At 36.9% G+C, this 24,586-nt stretch overlaps 1 protein-coding gene across 10 annotated transcripts in view; it reads right to left on the bottom strand.

Moving 5' to 3' along the window:
* The window catches only part of MITF (melanocyte inducing transcription factor), a 211,339-nt gene that overhangs the window by 15,265 nt on the left and 171,488 nt on the right, over nt 1-24,586 (bottom strand). For 3 of the 10 annotated variants that reach the window (XM_063114138.1, XM_063114139.1, XM_063114146.1), the window contains exons 3-8: nt 22,588-22,710; nt 14,501-14,728; nt 13,393-13,476; nt 11,229-11,324; nt 3,575-3,692; nt 1,477-1,551 (exon numbers count right to left, since the gene is read on the bottom strand). In XM_063114138.1, coding sequence (XP_062970208.1) covers nt 1,477-1,551; nt 3,575-3,692; nt 11,229-11,324; nt 13,393-13,476; nt 14,501-14,728; nt 22,588-22,710 — 724 coding nt within the window. The remainder of the gene's footprint in view (nt 1-1,476; nt 1,552-3,574; nt 3,693-11,228; nt 11,325-13,392; nt 13,477-14,500; nt 14,729-22,587; nt 22,711-24,586) is intronic. The other 7 variants (XM_063114142.1, XM_063114143.1, XM_063114144.1 and 4 more) reach the window with 5 other exon arrangements.

The raw sequence follows: 24,586 nt of genomic DNA, 5'->3' as shown, positions 1-24,586 counted from the left end.
AAACTAACACCCTAGGGGACCCAGTGATTCCATTTCTTAATACCTAACCTAGAGAAACAAACTCCCCCATACACAAAGAGACATGCATTCACTGTGGCATTGTGTATAATAGGAAAAAAAAAAAAAAAAAAAAACCCTAGAAACATAATCACACAGCAGTAGAGGAATTACTAAATATCATACAGTCACAATGCAAAATATTATGCATCAGTTTTTAAAAAGTAAATAGATCTAGATTTCTAACAGTGAAAGTTCATCAGAACATGCTGTTCAGGAAAAAAAAAGGACAGCAACAGAATATGAACAATATGATACTGTCCATGTTAAAACGTACACAAAATAATGCTATTTTTATTCTGTGTGTTATGTGTATGTGTGTGAACTGTATTCTTCAATACGTAGAAAAAGGCCACAAAGAGCAACACCAAGCTGAAACAAACCATGCTTATTCCTGGGGTCTAAAGGAGAACTCTGGCCTTATTCTATCATTTTTATAAGGAGAAAGTACTTGTATGTGACTCAGATTCTTAAAAATCAATTTAGGAAAAAGAGGACATGAGGCAATGAGATGAGAAATTCACACACAAACTATTTCCTACCTCCAAGCCTAATTCTTTTATTTTTTTTAACTGTACAGTCTCTTTTTTGTTTAAACAAAAATTTAAGTTTTTATAGGAAAAAGCTTAAAGATTTGATCAAGAGTAAATTAAACACATAAATATTTTAAAGGGGCTGGCTGATTAGCTCAGTTGGTTAGAGTGTGGTGTTATAATACCAAGGTTAAGGGTTCAGATCTTCTTTCGGCCCACTTCTGAAAAACATATATACATATATTTTAAATGATATAGGACATTTTTTTTTAAGTCACAGTTAAAGCCAGAAATTTGGGAGCCTACTCCCCTTCAGATCTGTTTCACTTTTTTTCCTTCAAATCTCACTGGAGAAGGTGATCCAATAATCACCTTTTGTTAATAAGTTCCAGTGTGAGCAACACTTATAATTGGGTAGTTGGGGATCAAGTCTCCCTCTCATCCCCCCCCCCAAAAAAAAAAATCCACTATTATAAACAAGAAAAATAAGGGCTGGCCCGTGGCTCACTCAGGAGAGTACAGTGTTGATAACACCAAGGCCACGGGTTCAGATCCTATATAGGGATGGCCGGTTCGCTCACTGGCTGAGGGTGGTGCTGACAACACCAAGTCAAGGGTTAAGATCCCCTTACCCTTAAAAAAAAAAAAACCAAGAAAAATAAAAACTCTTCAGAAACTAAAAACAAGTATATACATAAATTGATCTGAGATAAAATATAAGAAAAAAATATATTGATTTTTGTGAAACACAAGTTTCGTTCACAAAATGTATCTTTAACAGCTATAGATATCAATTTTTCTCCAAAATTTCTGAAAACATTTTTGATATATAGGGGATCATTAACCCCAATATCAAATATCATGAACATAAATAAACCCAACTTACTCAAGTTGTGATTGTCCTTTTTTTGCCTCTCTTTAGCCAATGCTCTTGCTTCAGATTCTGTAGGAAAAATACACGCTGTGCACGTGAATGAAGTCATTAGAAACTGGAATTGTTTGAGGGACATAACAACATAAACTACAAAACATCTCATTTTCTAAACATATAAAAGCTTACCTGACTTGAGGCTAAATAAAAATATGGTTACTTAAATGATGTCACTTTAAAAAGTTTGCACTTTTTCAAAAGCAATAAATACTGAATATAGGCAAAAACTTGGCTTCCACAAGTTAGTAAAAGACCAGTAACAACGATACAAGGCATACTGTAAACATATACAGATGCTAACAAGAATAAAACAGATAACTAGAAAACTATGAAAATGCACTGTTGATTTTCTATTATCAGGAGGCAAATTTTTTTTCAGGCCATAAAACTTTTCAGTCTTTTATAAATGCCTTTAACACCCTGACATGAAAACCGAGTGGGAAAGCTTCCAAACTGGATCTCCATGTCCTCTGACTGGTGCATGGAAATGAAGTCATTTTTGCAGAACTTGGAGCCAGCTTCTGTCAAAAACTGCTAGAATGAAATCATTGATGACTCAGAAGCAACTATTTACTAGTTTGAGTCTATAAAATCAAAAATAGGGATAGGGTACAGAGGCATTTGGTGGCAACTCCATTTGGAAATTTCTATTTGCATAGCGACTCTTGTGACATCTCTGTGATAACAGGTTACTTTTTGCCTTACAGAGAAGAAAACAAAAACAAAACAAAAACATCTTGTCTGTCCAATCCTGAGATTCAGAAAGCTCTGTTCTTTTCCTTTCAGAAGTAATATCTGAAACATTACATTACCATAATTTAGAATTTTACCTCAAAATAGAAATCTTTTTGGCATAACTTACAGCCACTGAAGTATATATATATTTATTATATGAGTGCTATTATATATGCATGTACTTGTATATACATATATTCATATATGTGTGTGTGTGCATATACATATATATATGCACACACACACATATATATTCATAAAATTCAGAAGGTGAATTCTTGAGTTGGGACAGTCAATCCAAATCATTTTCTATTTCTTTTCTTACACAGAAGCATGACAGGCAGCTTTTACTTATACACCCTCCACTTAGTGACTCTTAGGTTTTTCCTTACGGTACTTTTCCTTTCTGGTAGGATACCTACTTTGTTTTTTGGCTTTGAATGATTTTTGCTTATTAATTAATTAATCACCTTTTTAATCCAAATCAATGATTTTTTAAAAAAATGTCTTTCTCCCATCACAATTTTCTGAAATATTTTTTTAAAAAGACACCCTTGAATAGAACAAGAATTTTTGGCAACTAATCTAGATTCCGTATTCTTAGTCTGTCCACCCAATCCTGCAGGATGCAAGGACCAGATAATTAAAAAAAAAAAAAGGAGGGCGGGGTAAGGGCCATAAAATTCACCACAGTATAATGCCAGTTCTAATAGTTTCTGTCATGTTTAAATGGCCACGTGACTTCCCTTTAAAGCATTAAACAAAGTGGCGAAATATGTAATTTCACACTTGTCTCAAGAACAAACAATTGCTATTATTCCATTTTGTAATTTGTTTTTTTCCTCTGTGCAATAAATCTTTTGCACATGATATAGCAAAAATAATAGGAGGTGTCTAAAGATGTAATAAATATACTCTTACCCTATCCCAACCACAGGTCAAATAAACATCAAAGGAAAATTCAGACCAGGGCTCTCAAACTCAGTTGCCTCTAGGGGCTTGGCAAGTAACATAAATACCAGGCTGGATGGAAACATTTACAGCTGAAAGTGTTGCCTGCTGTCCCCAACCCAAAGAGGACAGAAGCCATAGACACAGTGATTGGTGCCACACAGTAATGGCAGCCTGATTCTCAGTATCTCAGGAGATACAGGAAACCAGGATTTTCAAACATAAATCCTCCATCTTAAAATAGTGCACAATGTTTTAACCACTGCATGAGTTGGACACAGTTTGGACATCACTGTATTGATAACTTTGTCTAATCAGGAAGTTAACAGAAAATCCACAGTAAGAGGCACATTTGCTAGGTATTTACCTGTGAGCTCCCTTTTTATGTTGGGAAGGTTGGCTGGACAGGAGTTGCTGATGTTAAGGCCTGGGGGTGGCAGGCCTTGGTTGTTGTAAAGGTCAATCAAGTTTCCAGAGACAGGTAACTGGAGAGAGAAACAATAATAGAAATGAATTGTCGAAAAATTCCTAAGTTTTTCAGATAAAACTCGCATCCTACTCCAGGCTTTATGTAGCAGAAATGATTTCAAACAAAAAGTCATTTTTTAAAAAAACAGGAAAACATGAGATATTTACATTTTCATTCACTTGCAGATATTAAAATAATTATATGATCTCCTTAGCTAGCTCCCTTTGAGAGAGGAAAGGACAGAGTCTGACACCCATAAAATGGTTATACTAGCTAGCTGATGGGTTTATTTTGAGCATGGAGATGATGGGTAACATGGCAAACATGTTATCTGGTACAACTAGCAGCATATAGTAGATGTTCAGCAAATGTTGGTTATTATTGTAAAATAATACAATAATGTCATCTATGTGGGGTGACCTTTGTCACCAAATTGGGTTTTTCATAAAAGTCAATTTTCTTCCTTCCCTCTCTTTTTCTCTCCCTTTCTTTGATAAATAAAAAATGTTTTCTTATTGGAAAAGAAATGATTTCCTTATTGCTGAAGAAAAAGCTAGTTCCCTTGAAACTGAAATTTTTCACAAAGCCACAAGAGGGAGCCCACAGACTTTAATAAAAGAACAAACATTTTACCCTTTAAAAAAGAAAAAAATGTTTAGCCTTCCCAAGAGTCTTTCTTTCTTTAGTTTTGAATTGAATGTTTTAAAGTAGTGAACTCATTTTTTCCTGACATTGAATTCCTTTTGTTGTACATGCATTTCCTGTAACTAGCTGGCTGCAATAGTTTTGGATGCCCATTTCTGTAGAAGAGGTCCAAGACATCTCCTGTTCCCACATTAATTATGGAGAAATAGTTAAGAGACCTCACTAATTAAACTGCAGACACTTATTTCCAGATTAATCTAAACAATTCCTATGATTACCAGGTAAGATTTTATGTCATTTAGCCCTTCCCCAATGACACAATCTGAATTTTATTCTATATCTGAGAAAAGGAAATTCAGAAAACATTTAAGTGTGATTAAAACGTTTAATGACCAAGAGGCATGTACTGAAGATGGTATCAACACAGTACGTTTCATCCTCTCAAATGATCATCAACATACATATAAAAATAGACCGTGAAATAAAAATAGAATCAAATGTGTTTCCCCTCATTGGTAGCCATTTGCCATCTATTCCTATGACGGCTTCTAAGTAAACACCGTCACATGCCTGGACGCACATTTCAGTCAGTGATGGGCTGCATATATGATGGTGGTCCCATAAGATCATAATGGCTATACCATACAGCCTAGGTGTGTACTAGGCTACACCATCTGGGTTTGTGTAAGTGCACTCTATGATGTTTGCACAGTGACAAAATTGCTTAATGATGCATTTCTCAGTATGCATCCCAGTCATTAAGTAACACATGATTGTACTCTATGAACTAAGTCCCTAGCTAAAGAGATGGGGGTGGGGGGTGATGTATACAGAATAAGATACTTTCTGACAGGCTAATTTGACACTGGCTCTACCAGGATTGGGGATAAGAACAGGGGGACAGATCAGCAGAGTACAGCTCCCTCTTTTACTCTTTTTTGAAGGCAGCATTTCTTATACGTGCACAAAATATCATACACATACACCCTACACAATGCAAATAAATACACATTGTGGTGATTTAAAATGCCCTTGAACCACATTTCAAGGCACTCTGGCTAAGGAGCTATTTAATAAAAAGTGATTTTGATTATTATTTGTCATTTCACTAAGTGGTTTTATCTGAAATAGGTCACCTTCTCGGGGTCAATCTTGCTGTGTGTGTGTCCAGGTTTTTTCTTGTCCAGCTTCATACAAAGAGAAATGTGCTCACGTGTTCCAACACAATACTTTCTAAAGCACCACTGAGACAAAGCTTGTAAAGCTGCTATGACATCTTGTAACTCCTTCAGATTACAAAGCTTTATTCCCCTATCTTTCTGGAGTTTCAGACTTGGGGAGAACTTCTAGTATTAATAAACCAAGAATGTGGCTTGAAAATTCAAAGCAATAAGCTAAAAGAAAATTATTCCCATAGCTCTGGAAATGCAAATCATATCTATATTATGTTTTCATATGCAAACTATATGCAAAGCATGCAATTGTGTTCTTATGATGGTTTGTTAGGGATAAATAATAGAGAAGAGATACATATAGCTAGCTTAAAAAAAATACATCTCCAAGACATCAGTGGATTTACATTGAACAGACATCTAATTCTAAGCTTCTCCAAGACATATTTTCTCCAAGAACATATTTTCTAATCATATGCTAAAGGGAGATAACATGTATACATATATTTAATAAATTCAGAATGAGAGAGAGTGCTCTCTGCCACAGGGTGACAGAATCAAAAACTGGGAATGAGACAGACATAAAGACACAAGGAGCAGAGCAAACACAGGATGAACAAGACACACACACACAGGGAGAGAGAGATAGAAAGAAAGACAGTCAGAGAGATGGGGTGGGGTTGGGGACACAGAGCAAGACGGGGGAACCCTAGAGAGAAATGGATTGGGAGAGAGTGAAAACTACAGAAAGGACTGCTGTGATTAGCATGGATTGATAGAAGTGCCCACCAATAAGAGAGATGAATTAAAATCCCCATAACAAGATGCCTCACTGGGCACTCTACTGAGGACAGACATCATTACTTCCAGTAGAAAAAGCAGCTTATAGCCTTCTATCGACTTCTTTAAAAGATTTTCCACTTTGGACACTTTTCCAATACTTGCTGATTAGGAATGGGCAGCATAGAACATGCCAAAATATTTTGCTGGGGAACATTTAATCTTGTGAGTGCCTACTTTGGGCCAGGCACAAAACTAGAATGGCACTTCGTGCATGTTATCTTACAGATTTTACAGAAAGAAAAGCCATGTTCTTGTCATGGCTGAATAGAGGTTTTTACTAAGAGGCTCATGTCACATGTTAATAGCAGTACTGACGGGCAATATCAACACGTGATGTTAATCAATTAGAAACTGCAATTTTCAATCCATCTGCAACTGGACCTGGGAAATAAAACCCGGTTGCTCATTACCCAAATGTGGATACTTCAATCTACATATAAATAGGCAGAGATTTACTGCCTGTGCTTATGAGTAGACCCAGGTTAAATTCCTGCCTGTTGTGTGATGTTAAGCAAATTCTCTAAACTCTCTGAGGCTTAGTGTAACCATTTGAAAAGTGGTGATAATATCACTCATCTCATAGGGTTTTATGAGATTCAACTGAGATAAAGTATGTGAAACACAGTGCCTGCTACTTAAGTGACCAATTTGTGGTAGCTGCTATGATTCGTGTTATAATTTTCTAGAGACTACTACTGGATTCCCACTTTACAGTTTGGACACCCAAGCTAATTTTCACTTTGATCAACAAAACCACCTGCCACATTAGTTACCAAGTATCCTGTCCACTATTACACCAATCTCACCAGACTGCAATGCAAATCTAAGCACAAGAATCTGAGGATATTCAGAGCTGAGGTGACCACTTATTATCCTAAATCCAGACTTCTCTACTTAGGACAATTTCGTCCCCCAGTGTCAACGTCTGGAATACTTTTGGTTGTCACACCTGGTGAGGAGGAGGCACTACTGGCATCTATCAGATAGAAGCCTGGGATGCTACCAAATGTCCTACAATGGGCAGGGACAACCCTCTGCAACAAAGACTTATCCCTCCCAAATGCCAACAGTGTCACAGTTGGGAGACTATGTCCTAAATGGTGGCTTATGTTCTTTATATTATTCTGTTATTCACTGAAGCTGTGAAGAGGAAGGTGGAGTAAAATAATATGGCTTTCTAATTAAAAACCAGTCTCCTAGCCATGCATATTTCAGAAAGGATTCTGAGGTTCCCTTTCTGGGTTAGAAAAATTTCCCATAAATACAGTTAACATCATAATGAGGCCAAAATAACACCTTTGGAGCTAAGGAAGAGGAAGAGACATCTTCTGTTAACATGAATATTTTGCATCTTCGCTGGGCTTTTATCCGGCACTTTAACCTGATAGACAAGATTCCACTTCTAGAGCACATCACACAGTGGACAGATGAGAGCCACAGCCTAATTAGGACAAACAAAGAGAAGACGGCACCTGTGTCTCTGCCCCAGTTCTGGTCTGAACCGTGCTCTTCAATGTTCTACTCCACCAAAATGAATATTTTTCCAAGTAAATGATAATTGTGAAATGTTATTATTTTTTTTCTGGATGGTCCCGTTCTCTGAATATCAATTGAGCACTGTTAACATAAGTAAACTGGGACTTTTATTCTTTGTTTATGATGGTACAAGAGGGCCCTTGTGCTCTCAGAATAGTTATTTCTAGACTTCAATTCCCTTAGGATAGTTTCCTCTCTAAGTGTTCCTTCCACTTTACTTTTGTTTTTTAAGTAGTTAACTTAAAGCATTACAAAGAATCAAATAAAAGGAAAAAAATGCCTAACTGGAAGAACATTAAATTTAAACTTTACCATGGGAAAAAGTTAAAATGCTAACAGGTTGTAATAGCTTTGTTATTTATTTTGACAACTGAAACTCAAGTTGATCAAGAATAAGAATTAGTAACTAACATTTAGTGAGAGTTTATCAGGGCTGGAACTATTCTAAATGCTTTGTGGAAATTAACTTATTATTCTCACATTAATCCTATTGTGGCAGGTGCTATTATCCCCATTTTACAGACAAGGAAATTGAGGCAGAGAGGTCAAATAAGTCACTCAAGAGTATGCATTCAGATGTTTGGTTCAGAGTCTGTGCTCCTAACCTCTAAGTTACAGTGTCTTCCCCCTAACAGCAAAATGCTGAAATACTTTCATCATAAGAAGACTGAGGGGCCACATTTAGCCTTTTCCAACATGGAAATATAGAAGAGAAATAGATGGCGGTGATAAAGGCAGTGACTTCTGAGGGTGGCTGCAGGGCACCCCTCTCCTGGCTGAGAATTAATTCAACTCTACCCAGGAGATCTTTCCTAGCTGAGAATTCCCCTGAGGTGGCCTCTCTGCTCCTGAATTATCCTTCTCCACTCAAGGACTAAGGTGGTCTCCACCTTCCAGACTGGCAAGCCCCATGAGAACAGGAACTATGTCTTACCCACCTTCACATCTATAGTACCTGGCCCAGTACCACAGATTAGCATTTAATAAATGCTACATGAATCTTAAAAACAGTTCAGGAGCAATAAGGAAGAAACAAGACCTCAAGGCTAATGTAGACTGAAGAGACATGGGTATTCACTCTAAAGGAGAGAAGCGAATGAGATCATGACAACTGTCTCCAGAAGGGTTGTCACGTGGAAAGGTTCTCCATTAAGCAAACTAGGATCCATGCTGGAATTTACAGAGCAACTCACTGTGAGGGATATCTTGATTATTAAATATGATATTATTCTAACATAGAGCTTGACACATTATAGGTGCTCAATAAATATCAGCCAAACAAATACTATCAAAATTATTTGATATGACAGTTAATAAATTGCACTTAATAATTTAGATAATATTATAGAGTACAACTTATGTTTCCAATGCTAAATGCTATACATACTTTATCAAGTGAGATAACAATATAAGGTAGGTATAAATGAGCCCATTTTGCAGATGGGAAAAAGTAGAATTTCAAGAAGCTAAGTAACATGCAAGGTCACAGAGTAAATGGCAGACTTCACATTTGAACCCAGGTTTGGTCAGAAATCTCCAACTCACAACTATTCTGTTTTATTGCTTCCCCAGTGAGCTAGTACAGATCATTCACTGAAGGCTTCCAAGAAGCTGGATGCTTGATTATTTTTGCAGAGAATACTAAGTATATGCAAGAAGAGGATAATGCCCTGAGTACTAGGTCCTCACCATTGGCAAAAAAAATAAAATAAAATAAATAATTTTACAAAATCTTGTCAATTCTACAGTCCTCCTGGGTGCCTAGGACTCATCTGACACCACTGACAAAATGACCACCCTTCCAGGAAAGTTCTTTTGAGATGACTGAGCCATTGCTAATTAATGCTGGTAGGACACTGAAACATTGTAAATATACCTATGTCTTTGGATATATTTACAAATTCCCTAGTGCAAGCTCCCCAAAGTGTTTTGCTCATGTTCATCCCAGGATTCTGACTGCTGAAAAGTGTAGTCTGCCTCGTGGGATCCATCAGGTTGGAAGCAGAAGGGTTCCATGGAAGCCAATCAAGGGTTCAAAGAGGGGTGGGGAGAGTTTGGCATGGAAACACTTATCAGAATGGCACACATCTGGTTCTTCCAAAATCAGGGGTGATTTTAAATGGGTGGGAAATAGACAAACTGTAAATATCCTAGAATAAGCTTTGAGGTTTCAAGGGAGTCTTCACCCTGCAAGAGTTCAATTAAGTCAACTTAAAGAACTGAACCAAGATGGAAAAGAAGAGCAAATGCTAACTATAAAAACTCAGTTTACTGAAGATTTTGGTGCACATAAGTAAGAGCTACCTTATTCCTTAGCCAAGGGAATCTACAATTGGAATTTAGCTTCTTTAAAAAATTTTTTTATTGTGGCAAAAAACATATAGAAGTTACATCTTAACCATTTTTAAGTATACAGTTCATTGGAGTTATGTATATTCACATTGTTGTGAAACAAATCTCCAAAATTTTTCACCTTATAAATCTGAAGCTCCCTACCTATTAAATACCTCTTCCCCTCAGTAGATGTTACTCTTTTAAAGACAAGTTATAAAAGAATATAATAGTCTCGTTAAATTGCTCTCATAGAAAACAGAGAATTGGATTAGGCATTCATTCAAAGACCTACTGAGCAGGCCTGGCTCTGACTCATCCAAGCTATGTAATCTTGTGCATGACTATCTAATTTAGTTATAATCTAAAACTGATGGGCAATGATACCATTCCAACTTCACTCAGAATTACTGCAAGGACTAAATAAGATCTCAGTAAGACTTTGGTAAAACAGTGATATAAGACACAAAAGTAAAAAGTAAAGGAAAACAAACGACAGAGGCAAGGCTCCAAATTATATAGAAAAATAAGTAACATACAAGAGTAAATATGACCACTGGTTTATGCAGTAAAATTGGAACAAATTTTGCTGTTAAAGAAGGTTGACCCCACTGTCCCTCTACCACCTGTTAATTCTAAGGAACCTCCTTTAAAAACTACATTAAGTTTTTCAGGCCAACTAGATTACCATTGTGAATGGTACAATACATAGTAGTTCCCTCAGCTGCTGTGTACTAAGTTGGGCATTAGATGTTGGGGGAATTGGAAGGCCTAAGGTCCTAGTGAGAGCGTACTTGTCCTCCAGGGAACTGTAGTGCTTTATCATGGGATTACTGATAAACTCACGAAAAATTCTTAATTTCTGATGTCTCTTATCTGTGACCCTGAGATAATTCTCCATTTTATCATCAATTAATTTGTTAATGAATCACTTGCAAAGATAAACTAAAAGTTCAGGATAAAGGGAGGGAACACTGGAAATATCTCAAGATCTCCTTTAAAAAAAAAAAGAAGCTCATCAATACCGTATTTGCCATTTGCAAGGCAGGATCCATCAAGCCCAAGATTTCTTCATTATAACTTGATTCTAGGCTAATGATGTCATCAATTACATCATCCATCTGTAGGAAAAAGGGCAATGGAAGAGAGACAGAAATAAGCAAAAACTGTGCCACCCAACCTCAAAGAGATCCATGGCCCTTTCTTACCCAAAGCAATAACGCTCTTTAGTTAGATTCTAACAAGTTACTGTCCTCCTCCCTCTAAAATAAAATTATTGAAGACTAATGGGTGAGAAAATAATACTGGCAGTCAGCATTTAATGAAGGAATTACCAGGTGCCAAGCACTGGGCTCAGAGATTTTCATGGGCTAAGTTATTTACCCTGACAATAACTCTATCAAGGCAGGTACAATTATTACAGCAATTTTCCAGGTGAGATAAACAAGAAACAGCTTGCCCCAAGTCACACATTGAAGAAGGGTTGGAACCATGATTTAACTCATGCTGTCAACTACTCTGCTAAACTACCTGTCCTAAACAGGAAAGTTGAACCAGGAAACTTCATCTTGAATGATAGCTGCTATTTCTTTTTTTTCCTAACGACTATGCCCCATACCCTTCCTACACCCTTCTTGGAGAAGGAAAACATAGATGGTAATTCAGGCCTTTGGCTCAATAGTAGTGTGTGGACACTGTGGCTGCCAGGCTACTGGTTAGCCCTGCACTGATCTTACAGTGATTTGTAAAATAAGTTTCTCTTTGTACGGCCGCCAGTATGCTTGGTACTCCCCAAGGAATACAGCAGGATGAGATTATCATTACAGTCATGGAGCTGACATTCCCACTAGATCAATTTTATTCCTGAAGTACCAAAACATCAGTTATGACAATAAACAACGGCGATTACATGTGCATTGCAGCAGTTGCAAAGACGAGTCTGTGAAAACATTTCTTTGTAAACACTTTATGTATTTGAGATAGTGGGTATGTCTGAGCTTGGGCCTTAACAGTGCTTCATAGGTATACAATGAAATCTCAGAACTCAGAACGATGCTCCTCTGTGTCTTTTTGCCACTTTTCATTAAAGAGGAGAGGCTCCAACGTCATCGGGCATGCACTAAAATCCTGGTTCTTCCACTTTCTAGGTTAGGGGCAAAACCTTTGATCTTTAAGCGCCTCAGTTTGCCAGTCTATAATATGGGGTTTACTAATATTTATCGCCTTATTGAATTTTTATGAGATTTTAGCACAAACCATATAAAGTGCTCACAGTGCCAAGGACATAGTAAACATCCAACAAATGAGTGTGATTAAGTGACTCCTGAGAAGAATAAATGGTGGCCAGTTTTGAATGATTGTTAGTGCACTGTTAGGTTCCACTTCTATGTAGCCAGGTTTATTTGTTTTGTTTCTAAGAGATGATTTTCTGAGTTGATAAGTAGCAAGTAGGCCAGGGAACTTTCTCTGTAAATTTTTCATTTTATTTTTAGGGAAATAATGGGCTTGTTGAGATAGCATTTTTAAAATAACTTTTTTCTCTTTTGACAAAAGTAATGCAAGTTGATGATAGAAAATATAGAAAAGCAAAAAAACAGAATTTTTGGTTGCTTATTCTCTTATAGTCATATATTTATACATATATATTTATAAATGGATGCCACATAAATTATATATCCATTAAAAAGTATGTTATAAAAGAAACCTTAATACTTGGGAAAATATCCATTAAATATTATTAAAATAGTAAAGTTTCAAAATATATGTCCCATGAGATTCCATTTATAAAACAATATATAGATCACACACACACACACACATCTTGGTTTTATTAATAGCCTATGAAAATTGCAACCCTACAAATTTGCATAAGATACTGGTGATGGTGTATAAATGCAATACAGCAATTATATTTTATTTATTAAAACTGATATTATTAAAGCACTTTTTAATGATTCAAAGCAACTTAGGGGAAAATGCATTTTAAATTTCATTTCCCTAGTAATTATTTAATCAAGAGATACTATGAAGAAAATGGCCCTGTTTAAAGCTTTCCCTATTTAAAAATAATAATAATAATAAATGGGATAAAAAAAAATTCCCTTAAGTCACCAGGAAGGTGTGATCAGCCACAAATATAGCCTCTCATCACCAAGTGTCACATCCTCAGGCTGTCAAGTCATTCAGTACCTGCATACACGATGCTCGTGAATGGGCGTTCATACTCGGGCCCTCACTCTCCGCCCTGTTTTGCTCTTCATACTTATAAAATCCCTGCAAAAACATAAGCAAAAACAGCCCATGATTTGGATTTGCAAATGACTTTTCAATGACATGTTCCCATAAACTAATGGCACGGCAACAAGATGAATTAAACTTTCAAAGTGGAATCTGACCAACAGACGAAATAATGAAGAAAGAAGCTGTCAAATCATGGTGTTAGATGACAAATATGGACAGAGAAAAATAAGGGGGTTGGTTTGGGCATAGGGGAAAAGATTTAGTCCCTCTAGAAATTAAAATCAACTGAACTTTGGAAAAGTCACCTTTGAACTCACATAAACATTTTGCAGTATGGTAAAACTCCAGTAAAAGGAGGCTCCTTATCTCATAATGTGGAAATAACAGTCATCAAATCACAACTCTCCTCTCAGGTATTTTTATGCTCCAAATTTTGATGCAACAATTACCTTGAAGGTATGTTTGAGTCCTGTCTCCAACCCACCCTTTACAAAAGCAGATTTATCAGACAGTGGCAATTTTATTGTGAAATCCAATGTATCTTGCAATTAAATTATCCTGTGCTATATTATTCAAATCCAACCACACACACCCCATGCTTTTCGTTTTTTCTTTCTTTTTTTTTTTTTTTTAACTTAGGGAGAAATAAAAATAATATTCCAGACATTCACAACAAGCGGAACTTCTAAACCGCCTGTCCCACACCTTTTCTATTTCTGTGTTTCCTTTTCCACCTCCCCTTCTCCTCTCTGCATTTTCACTGCTTCATAAACTGAATGGCATGGAAGAGAAGAAAGCACTCAGCTAATGAAGTAGAAACGAGTGGAGAGAGAAAATGTCCCTGCCTCTAAGGTCTTCCATCACATGCCACAAACTCAATAACCCAGTGCCAGTGACAAGAGATTGGAATGTGACAGCCACATTGGCAAATGGGGGACTAAGGCTGGTGACTGTGGCCACGCGGACAAACTAGAGCTCATAGTTAAGTGTGGGAATACTATCCAACAGACAGTTATTTACTGTAAGAAAACAGGAGAGGAGAGGAGACATGAATTACCTCTTTTTCACAGTTGGAGTTAAGTGTAAGCAGAGCCATGGGACTGTTGGGCGCGCTGCTCCCCGGCACCGGTGGCATGACATGATCGCCAGGCTGGTTTGGACATGGCAAGCTCAGGACTTGGTTGGCATGTTTATTTGCTAAAGTGGTAGAAAGGTACTGCTTTACCTGCTGCCTTTGGGCTTGCTGTATGTGGTACTTGGTGGGGTTTTCGAGGTGAGTCTGCACCTGAACATGGTCGTGGACGGAAGAGAAGACAACACCGTTATTTTTGAGTTTTGGATGACTCTTCTTTCAAGCGAAAACATGAGACTGACCAGCCTACCGACAGAATTATTAATGCCTATTATGTACCAGGCACTGCGCTTAACGGATTTTGATATTACTGAAGTTTAAAGTCTAACTTGTAGGATTTTTGGATAATACTTTGCCCTATATTATTTCCCTGCTAATTAACTATACATTTCTTTCAAACCTGTGTCCTTCCTCTCATGTCTAATAATTAAAAGTTTGCAAGTATCTGTAGGGCAAAAATTTCCCCAACACACCTGAAAGGGTTTATTAAGATCAAAACAATCATCTAGAAGAAGAAGCATAACTCAATTTATTTCACTTTCCTTGGCAAACAGAACAGCTTTCTGTTTTAAAATGAACAAACAAAAACTCCTTAAGAACCAATTGTAAAATGGTTGTAGAAAATAAACAGAAACATTCCGATGACTAAATCAACTAGTTGTGGATTAATTCCTCTCACTTTCATTTGGACATGGTTATTCAACATTTTAACTAAGAAAGAACTCAACATAAAAAACAATTCTACATTAAGTAGTTTCTTTCAAATGCATAACACTTATGTGTTTTTAAAGGCATGACTATTAACAAGCCATCAGGATATTTTCTCTCCTTTCTCACAAACATTAATACAGAACTAGGAATGCTTTTTTTCCCCTCAATCAATGGTATTCAATTTAAAGTCACTTTTTTCCTTGATAAGCACAATTTAATATTATAAGCTATGAACAGGAGCTAATGGAGAAAACACAGCCATATACCAGGAAAAAAAAATCCTACTAATATTTACTTTGTTCAAAACTACATCTAATCACTTCTTATGGCATCAAACAATAAACAACATTAAAAGAGTAGATCTGTACTTATTGAAAACAGTGTGCCTATTACAATAACATTAAAAAGGTGAATTGGTCGATTTATTGCATTATGTCTCGGAGACTGAATATGAATAAGAATAAAGCTCACCTGATAATGATTATATTCTAGCATTTCCAGCATAACAACGTTTTAGGTGGCCCCAATCCAAAGAGAAACGGTAGACTGTTCCTCCCTCTACTTTCTGTAATTCTGATGCGAAAACTGACTGGCATAGAGAAGGCACTATAAACAAGGTATCCCGAGACACCACAGGAAACTTTATCACAGCAGCCCTGCTTATAATAACCTAAGCTAATTAGTTATGCGTGTAAAAAAAAACCGTTCACACAAGGGACTATTTTTTTGGAAGCCCTACGAGTTTGGTCTTAAATATTGTTATCAGTTTTTCCCCCTGGCTTGACGTCATGCTTTTTTTCATAAATATAAAAGAACCTTTTTAAGTGATGAGCTATTAAAGTCAAACTCATTGTCAGATCAAGGCCAATTCACTATTCATCTTTAGTTCCAGTAGTATTAATAGACAATGGTATTTCTCTTTCAGCAATAGGTTAAAAGCTGGATGCCCCCTTGGAAGAGACATCGTCTAAAGGCTATTACACATGAGACTTTTCTAATGACCGAATATTTTGCACTTCCTACTGCAGGAAGACCGTCTCTTAGAATGGAAGGGACTCTGTGCTGAACTTTCAAGTTCAACAGCTTCATCTTGCATACTGGTCTCAATGTGCACCTTATTTTTAGCAGGGTGATGTGTAAATTGTCTATTGACCTCACATCAGGAAGAGGGGGAATTATCATAAATAGAACATCACACACACAGAGAGAGAGAGAGAAAGAGAGAGAGAACTAGATGCACATTTATGTGGAAAATAAATAAATGTCTCCCCAATTTAATCTCAAATTAGGAAGCATAGAAATTTTTACTGAAAATCTTTTAATATAATTCTTGGGGCTAGAGAAGATTAAGGTATATACACAATTGACACATTTATAAATTTATTCATTCAATTATTTACTGGTATTATGTGCTAAATAAACACTGTGCAAAGCACAGAATATACATAATTTCCAGCTTTATGAAACTTATAGTCTAGGGTGAAATGAAAAAAGAGGCAAACAAATATATATTTAAAAATTATGATAAATGCTTAATATTCACTGCTGAAATGGGGAGATGATATTTAAGCATAAAAATTTAAAATTCAATAATTTTACCTAAGAGCCCAGGATAATGAAGTCCTTTAGGTTGACAATCTTAAATTTTTTCAAATGACTGGTTTAACATGCACACAGAGATTCACAGAGACATTTTAAGTTTCACAAAGGGTCCAGACACGATAATGATGAGGACAATAGACATTACTAAAATAAACATAAAATGAGGGCAATGAGTGTAATGTGCTTATTTCACTATTACACTTAAAAAAGAAAGGGCTGCACATTTAAAAATAAATTTTAATTCACTGGCAGATCCTTATACTTTAATGAATCAGAATTTTATGCTTTCAGTAAGGAAAGAAGCAACTTGTTCTCCATTTGGCACTGTAACTGAGGTCTTTACTACATCCAGGTTTGGGTAAGCAGAAAGGGATGTATTTTGCTCTTTTACTGTCAGTGTCTTTTTAGTATTCAAGTAAATTAAAAGCAGATGGCCTATAAAACACTATGCAATAGGCAGAACATCTTCAGCTGTTTCCAACCCAAACACCTCAAACAGGTAACATAAATGAGGGACATGAACTGTGGGGTAAAGTAATAAGGAGTAGCAGGTTCTGTGGCTAACAGGAAGACACACACTTCATCTAAAGGAATAGCAAATATAAGCTGCAGCTGGTTATGGCGATGGGCAATACCAGTCCAGTCTAGCTAGATCTCCTAGTTTTTTAAGGAGAAGTGGCAATCTGAACTTTTTTAAGTGAAATCCTCTAAGTTTAAAAAATTGACACCCAATTGTTTTATTTTTCACATAGTACATACACTACAAGAAAAATCACTAGAATGTGGTTTCTGTTTTTTCATTGTCCATGAGGATAATCTTTCTATTTACTTTCACTGAGGGATGACCTAGATTCTAAGGAGAAGACCCTCTTCTGACAAGTTAGGGTCCAAATCCAGGCATTTCCTGGTGTGTCTTGGAGAGACAACAGTCAACAGAGTATTTAAGAATTTGAAACCTGGGTTCAAACTCTGACTTTACAACTTACCACTCTTGTGACCTACAAATCATTATCTTCTCCAGGCCTTTGTCTCTGTGTACTCGATAGAAATGATGATAGATCCTGCCTCACAGGGGTGCTTTCAGCATTAAATGATATCATACCTCTCAAAAGGGCTTAGCAAAATATCTCAAATAGCAGTTCCCAAAATTTTTGTCCTACAACCCTTCTAAATTTTTCAAATTAATTGTGTATGCAGATTATATCCATCAATATTTATCATATTAAGAAAGAAAATTGAGAAGTTTTGAAAACATAAGATCACACACTAGCACATATCTCACTAAACATCAGAACAATGACATCTTAACACATCATGTAGCCTTTGAAAACTCTACTGTATATTCATGAGATGAGAATGAAAAGGAAAATAACATCTTACTATTATTCTGAAAATAGTTTTGACCTGACAGAAGCCCTGCTAGGGTCTTGGAGACCCCAAGGGCTCCTGAATCACACTTTCAGAACCACTGATCTAGAACATTGTTAATACTCTAGCATGTTCACTGCCCTGCAATATCCTCATCACTGTGGATAGATGGCATGTGACATAACCTCTGTGATCCCTGCATCCCTCCTCCAGAAAACGATGGAGAAAGATACTTACCCTGCCCTAACTCCTTCAGAGCATTTTTACAAGGTACTACAGTTCTTTGACACTTTTAAAAGCTATATAAATGTAATTTTCTATCTTCAACCATTCTAATTCATAGCTTTTTAGTTAATGACTTTACTTTCATTAATTTTTAAATAGCCAATCAAACAAGCATGCAAATGAGAACATACATGTAGCATTAAAGGGGACGGAAACACCATCACGATTTCCCGATAATTTCTGCACGTTTTTGACCTTCAAACCAACTACCCATGTTAAGGAATTCAGAAGCAAAAGTTGAGTATTTCTGAGCACTTGCAACACAGACCACAAAATAAAGTTGGTATATATTACACTCTATCACAATATAGTTAATCTATTAATTTATATTTTATATAAATTATGTTAGCTATCTGAGTTAAAGTACACAAATCCAAAGGCTTTGAAACTTTTCTTCCTTGTTACTGTTCCTATCTTTTTGCCCTTTTTCCTTTCTTCATTCAGATCTTGAATTGATATCAGGAGAACTGGAATGGATCACTTCCTAACTGTCACACTTTAGCTTCGCCACTTGCTGGGTGAGACTGACAGGTTGTTTTCCATCAGTTTAATTCTAAAGAGATTTGGAGCACATCACATGTCAGTGGAATATGTTGGCTATAGATACTGCCATTCTGGCTGATGACAGAACTCACTAGGGGGAAAAAAATCCTCATGTGGATGTCCACTGACCTACTCTTTCTACTATTTGTAAATGAGAATTTAAATAAAATTAAGTGAGGATTCCCAGAATCCTCTTAGTTTATAATTGATTTAATTTTTTTAACAAGTCAATAAAGTGTTTAGATTTTCCATCTTACATTTAGGGACAGAACTTGCTCTTCTGTTCAGTAAGTTTAAGGAAAATTAAAGGGATTATCATTCAATCAATTGCTATCCACCATCACCACCCCCAAACCATGACGTTTTTCATACTGTTGTTCAAATGGAAATTTATAAAGAAGATCAATTATGCAACATAATCCCTGAAAAAAAAAAAATGGTAAAACAGAGAAAGCTAGATTTCTGGAATGAGTTGGGCAAAGTCTTGTATAGGGTAACATTTGTTAAGTGTCAAGGTTCTTTTCAGTCCCACAATCACAACGTTACTGCAAAAGAAAACACAAAGTCAGAACATACAAGGGTACTCAAAAAGTTAATGAAAAAAGAATTAAAAAATAATAGGAATCCTTCTATGAACGTTTTGAAGTACTCACATATGTTCTTAGACACATAATCTTGTTTTCTGAACAATCTGCACAAAGGTATCCTTAACAAAAAATAAGGACCACAAGTATATGAATCCTGACCTAAGAGAGAACAATCAAAATCAGATGCAAACAAAAAGCAAAAATAAAGAGCACTTGAGTAAAGGAAGACTAAAAATGAATAAAGTTGATAAACCCAAGGCCTTTTCTCTATAAGAGAGGTCTGCCCATCTGCCCAACCCAGCCCCTGACTGTTTCTGTATGGCCTATAAACTAAGAATGGGTTTTACATTTTTAAATAGTTGCAAAAAATCAAAATAAGAATGGTATTTCATGATACATGAAAATTACATGAAATTCAAATTTCAATGCCAATAAAGTTTTATTGGAACACGGCCACCCCCATTTGTTTACATATTCCCCATGGCTGCTTTCTGAAGCAAAGCTGAATAGTAGCAGGGCAGTTCTCATGGCCCCAAGCCTAAAATATCTACTCTCTGGCTTTTTTATAGAAAATGCTGATCTCTGCTCTCTAAGAAAGTTTTACCAAACTAGAATTGAGCTTTCCTATTAAACAGAAGTTTAAGCAGGTTTGGAGGACAGAATGAGGTGATTTTTATGAAGAGAAATAATATGTGTATGTATAATTTTGTATTTGTTTTTCCAAATATTGTCTTTACTGGACAAGTATCTATGTAATAACATAGGATATGCTTCATTACCCCCATTTTAAAGATAAAGATACAGAAACTCTGAGAAGAAAGTTGAAAGATTTTCCAGGGTTAGAAACTATAGCCAGGTCTCCAGTATACCATCCGTAGTGGTGAACTACAGACACACCTTTCTCTGTGGATCCATGTTTGAGTAAAGAGAGAAAAATAAAACTGTGTGAATCCAGAGGTGTACTCACATACCCTATGTGTGCACAAAGAACATATATAAATTTACATCAAATGTTTATCAGTGCATATACTTTCACACCACTTCCTGTCATTATAGGCTTTCTGAATTCAGAGAAATTAGTTGTAAATGTGTAAAAAGGGAGGAACAGTAAACCTACTTTTCTGACATTTTGATGTTGTCATAGAAAGGAAGCCATCATGCAGGGCTTTAACTGAGTCAAGAGGAAAAGATAAGACTGTGTGAATCCAGAGGTGCATCACATATCCTATGCGTGCCCAAATTAATATATATAAGTTTACATTGCATATTTATTGGCCAGTATACTTTCACAACACTTCCTGTCATTACTTTATAGGCTTTCTGAATTCAGAGAAATTAGCTGTAAATGTGTAAAAAGGGAAGAACACTAAACCTACTTTTCTGACATTTCGATGTTATAATAGGATAAACTAGCCCAGTCCTACCGAAAATGCCTAGCAAATCTTTCACCCTTAGCTAATGACCTATAAAACAGTGTGCTTATTATAAACTGCAAGGCGGGCTTGCTTTGGTTTTAGGACAAACGATACTTAGTGGCCTCAGAAAAAAAAGTATTATCATAAGAAAACTTCTAATACATATATTATTTTTTCTCTCTCAGATTAAAATAAGCCAAAGATTACAAGAAGAAAAAGAACACCAAGTTTTAATCTCAGCCGAAGAGAAATAGAAGAGATTTAGGAGTGGTAGTTGTCTGCCTGCAGAGTATTTATAATCTGAGAATAAAAACACCACTTTCAGAGTCAAATTCCAATGGGAGAAGAAGAAGCAAGACCCAATAAACTTAACCCACTACTCCCTTTAAGAGAAAGCCATGCATTTACAGGTCCGGTACTCTGAGGATCCTATCAGTCATTATGCATGGATATGTCATAATAAACAGCAAAATGTTTTCAAATATAGAAAACAGAATTGGCATTCATTCACCCTAAATTATCTACTATGTACCAGACACTATGCATTTTATATTCACTCCAAGCTTGGGTCAATTCAAAATAAAACTAAGAAAAAAGTCACTTGAATAACCACATTAAAAATTCTTGAAAGTCTCAACACACAGTTTTGTTTCATTTTGAAACTGCATAATAAAAACTTTTGATTGAATACAGAAACAACTACTGAAGAGATGTGATTTTGATAGTTTTAAAATCTTACTCTGAGTTGCTGCCATTTGAGAGCATATACTCAATTGTCCTCTTGCTGTACATAAAGAATTAAATACAGGATTGGGGGCAAACCTTAACGCATATACAAATCAATCGGGGAGCTTATTAAATTCAGAGTGTGATTCCATTGGTCTGGGTTGGAGCCCAAGATCCTGCATTTCTAACAAGCTCCCAGGGGATGCCAACCCAGCTGGTTCAGGGGACACATCATACCCTGGCTAGCAAGGCTTTAGTACATTCTCACCTGGACTTCTGCTTTCATCAAAAGAGCTGTATGTTTACCATTCATTCGACAAGTATGGTTTGAGTACCAACTACATGTGAGACAACTGTGCTAATCCTACACAGGTTGTTCAGGGAAGGGCCTCACAGAGAATGTGACATTTAAGCTCAGACCTGAAGTTGGTGAGATGAGCCAGGCAGACTGGCAGGAACAGCACCCTATAAAAGCCCACAGGCATGAACAAGCCTTACATGTTCAAGGAACAGTAAGGAGGCTCTTAATACACACGTGCTTTACTTGGCTTCCAATTCACCACACTTGCCTGGTTTTCCTCTTACCTCCTTCACCACTGTTTCTCAGTCTCCTTTGCTAGTTTTCTCCTCTTCTCCCCCTCTTACATGTCAGAGCGTCTCCAGGCTCAGAGCTTGGTTTTTATCTACCTACACTCACAGCCCTGGTGATCTATACCAGTCTCACAGAAGTGAACAGCGCAACCCAGACTTCTCTGAACTGCAGACTGATCTCCACCTGCCCGGGCGTCAGCACCATTTGGAGGACTGCAGACATCTCAGACTTGGCATGTTCATCATCCTCTCCAAATTGACTCCTCCCAAGGGCTTCTCCATTGAAATAGTTGGCAACTCCATTTTTCTATTAGGTGGAAACACAGGAAATTGTCATTTTTGTTGGTCAAAAAATGGTCTTCATATGGTTCAACCTAGTTTTTCATCCCAAAAACATAGGTCATCTTTGATTCCTTTCTTTCTTTCACACCCTATATGCAGTTCATCAAAAAGTACGGGCTCCCTCTTCAGAATAGATCCATAATTTGACTAATTTTCATCCTCTACTGTCCTCTACCTCTAAGCCATCATCATTTCTCACTTAGATGATTGAAAGTCTCCTGACTCTACAACCTGCTTCTGTTTTTTTCCCTCTTACAGTCTATTTTCAGCTCAGTGACTAGAGAGGTCCTTGTAATATATGTCAGATCATGTCATTCATCTACAAAAAGCAAACAAACAAAACCACAATTCTGTGATGGCTCCTTACTTATCTCTGAGAAAAAAACAAAATACTTACAAAGCCCTACAAGTCCCTATACCAATGTTACTCACAGTGCATGTTTGAAACGCACATTCTGTGACCCCAACCCAGAGCAAAAGAATCAGAATTTCTGGGTGTGGGGCCCATAAATCTAGTTAGCTTGTTAGTTCTCCAGGTGGACTCTTATGCACACCAATGAGAACCCCTGCCCACTATGCCTAATTCGCCATCCCACTCCAGGATCACTGCCTCTTAGATCTTATCTCCCATAAAGACATTCAAAATCCCAACCCACACCCTGCCAGCACTCCTGATCCTCCATACCCTTCCCTGCTTTGTCCAGAACATGGCCCGGCACATAGCAGATGCTCAGCAAATATTTGGTGAATCAATAAACAAATGGGGCCGGTGTAGCTGGTACGCATGAATAAGGGGGAGAACAGAAGCTGAGGACAAGGCGGCAGATGCGTAGACCCTTGTAGGGGTTGCAGGCTAGGATTCTGACAGCCTCTGGGAATGTCCTGGGGAAATGGAGATGTGACAGTCCCTCACTCTTCCTGACTAATTCAGAAAGCTCTGGAGGAACCAAGTCTCCAGTCCAGGCAGTTGATTCATAGCCTGCCATCCTACTCTAAGAGATGAAGCTTCCTTTTCTGTCAGGGTCTGTACAGAGTACCAATTTTTATAGCTCTCATCTAAGAGTGCTAGAAGCCAGAAGGTACCTGAGGGTCTCAAACACAAAGCCAAGAGCTTGGAGATTTGCCTCAATCTCTAGCTAGAGAGCCCTCCATAAGTCATGGTTAAAGCAGAGGTCCCCAAGCTGGTAGCTCATGGGCACAGCCCACAGATATGGCTTATTGGCCTACACAGTATTTAGTGTTCTAACCAGCAATCCTGCTGCTGGGGGTACACCCAAAGAAATTGAAATCATCATGTCAAAGGGATGCCTGCACTTCCATGTTTTTCACAGCTCTATTCACAATAGCCAAGAGTTGGAACCAACCTAAATGTCCATCAATGGATGACTGGATAAGGAAAATGTGGTATATATACACAATGGAATACTACTCTGCCATAAGAAAAAAATGAAATTCTGCGATTTGCAGCCATATGAATGAACTTAGACAAAATTATGTTAAGTGAAATAACTTAAGCATAGAAAGAGAAATACCACATGTCCTCACTCATAAGTGGGAGCTAAAAAAAAAAACAAATAAATAAAGAGAAAGAAAGATACAACAATCACATTAATTCCTTGAACTTTCAAAAGGAGAGAATGGAACTGAGGCCGACAGTGGAGGGAAAGGGGGAGAGGGAGGGGGAGTTAGTGAGAAATTGGCAAAGGGCCACAAGAAATGAATACATTGTGTAATGATAATTATAGTAATTATCCTGATTTGAGCATCACATATTGCACACTGGTATTGATATTCAATGCTGTACCCCACAGATATGTACAACCAATTATGTTTCAATTAAA

The sequence above is a fragment of the Cynocephalus volans genome, chromosome 11, assembly GCF_027409185.1.
Source record: "Cynocephalus volans isolate mCynVol1 chromosome 11, mCynVol1.pri, whole genome shotgun sequence".
Classification (NCBI taxonomy): domain Eukaryota; kingdom Metazoa; phylum Chordata; class Mammalia; order Dermoptera; family Cynocephalidae; genus Cynocephalus; species Cynocephalus volans.
Note: the sequence above shows the minus strand (reverse complement) of the source record. Positions and strands in the feature narration are given on the sequence as shown.